Source organism: Octopus bimaculoides, chromosome 22 (genome assembly GCF_001194135.2).
Source record: "Octopus bimaculoides isolate UCB-OBI-ISO-001 chromosome 22, ASM119413v2, whole genome shotgun sequence".
NCBI lineage: Eukaryota > Metazoa > Mollusca > Cephalopoda > Octopoda > Octopodidae > Octopus > Octopus bimaculoides.
Window position 1 is genome coordinate 22,406,004 of NC_069002.1, and position 1,282 is coordinate 22,407,285.

At 33.5% G+C, this 1,282-nt stretch overlaps 1 protein-coding gene across 1 annotated transcript in view; it reads left to right on the forward strand.

Annotated features, from left to right (window-relative positions):
* The window catches only part of LOC106874360 (fumarylacetoacetate hydrolase domain-containing protein 2), a 90,045-nt gene extending 89,329 nt beyond the window's left edge, over positions 1-716 (forward strand). The window contains exon 5 of the mRNA XM_014922071.2: positions 223-716. Within this exon, the coding sequence (XP_014777557.2) occupies positions 223-263 (41 nt within the window). The 3' untranslated portion in view covers positions 264-716. The remainder of the gene's footprint in view (positions 1-222) is intronic.
* The last annotated feature ends 566 nt before the right edge of the window (positions 717-1,282 follow it).

The following is a 1,282-nucleotide window of genomic DNA, read 5'->3' on the forward strand; positions in this document are numbered from 1 at the left end:
AATAATAATAATAATAATAATAATAATAATAATAATAATAATAAAAGTGCAAAAAATCGTTTTAACTGGAATGACTCATGTACTGAGAAGAGCATTATCGCTGTGAAAACAACATCCATTCATGAATTTATTTATGTATTAATTTTTTTTTTAAAAACATATTTTACCTGTGAATTTGCGTGTGTAAACTGGGAATGCATACAATGAGCTTCTCTGCCCTAGGTGTATGGAAAACATTCGGCGAGAAATGGAAGAAAATTTGAAGAAAGAAGGAAAAAAAAACAACATAATAATAATAATAATGTGACAGGCTCTTCTGTCGAAGACAACATAAGAATGATCAGCTTTTGCCAAATGACCTGCACAAATGATTTGTTTATAATGATCAAATGCCTATGCTGCAAATTAGTGCACCTGACCCTCCATCAAATTGATTTTGTCTGAACAGGTGCACAGGTGTGCCATGTGTCAGGTGTTGAAGTGATCGCAGAGCAGCATATGATGAAGTGCTTTGCTCAAGAACACAACACACGATTCGGTCTAGGAATTGAAACCATGACCTAGCAATCATGAGTGCAACCACCTTAACTACTAAGCCACCTGGCCATCTGCTATATATATATATCTAGAAGAAAGTTTCAAAAGAAAACATTGAAAACTTCTCCAAGAAAAGTGGTTTCAATCAGAAGATAATAGCAACAACAATGAAACTCCTCACAGCTTTATTGATTATTGTTTATAGTGTTTAATGATTTTTCTCTATTGATTTAACAACCTATAAAAGTATAAGATGTAAGTTTGTTGTGAAAATTTCTCATTAAATTTGTTTGTCTAGCTGTTGTTGGCTGCTTTATGAGATCATCTTAATCAATGTTTTTACACAAACTTTGTGGAGGCACAGAAAATGTATTATAATCTAACTAACATGGTGGGAACTGTGAAATCTATGCAATGAAAAAATTTAAGAGGGCCTAGGATGATTAGCTTTTTTATAACATTCTTAGTTTAGCTTTTTCTAAATACCCTAGTGCGTAACTGTACTTATTTAATCAATATCGAAAGGACGAAAGGCAAAGTCAACTTCAACGGAATTTGAACTCAGAACATGAAGATGGATGAAATACCACTAAGCATTTTGCCCAGCATGCTAACAATTCTGCCAGCCCCACTGCCTTAGTTTTCTTTAACCTTTTCGTTACCAACCCAGCTGAAACCAGCTCTGGCTCTGAGTACAAATGTTTTGTTTTCACAAGTTTTGAATTAAAATCTTCTACCAAACCTT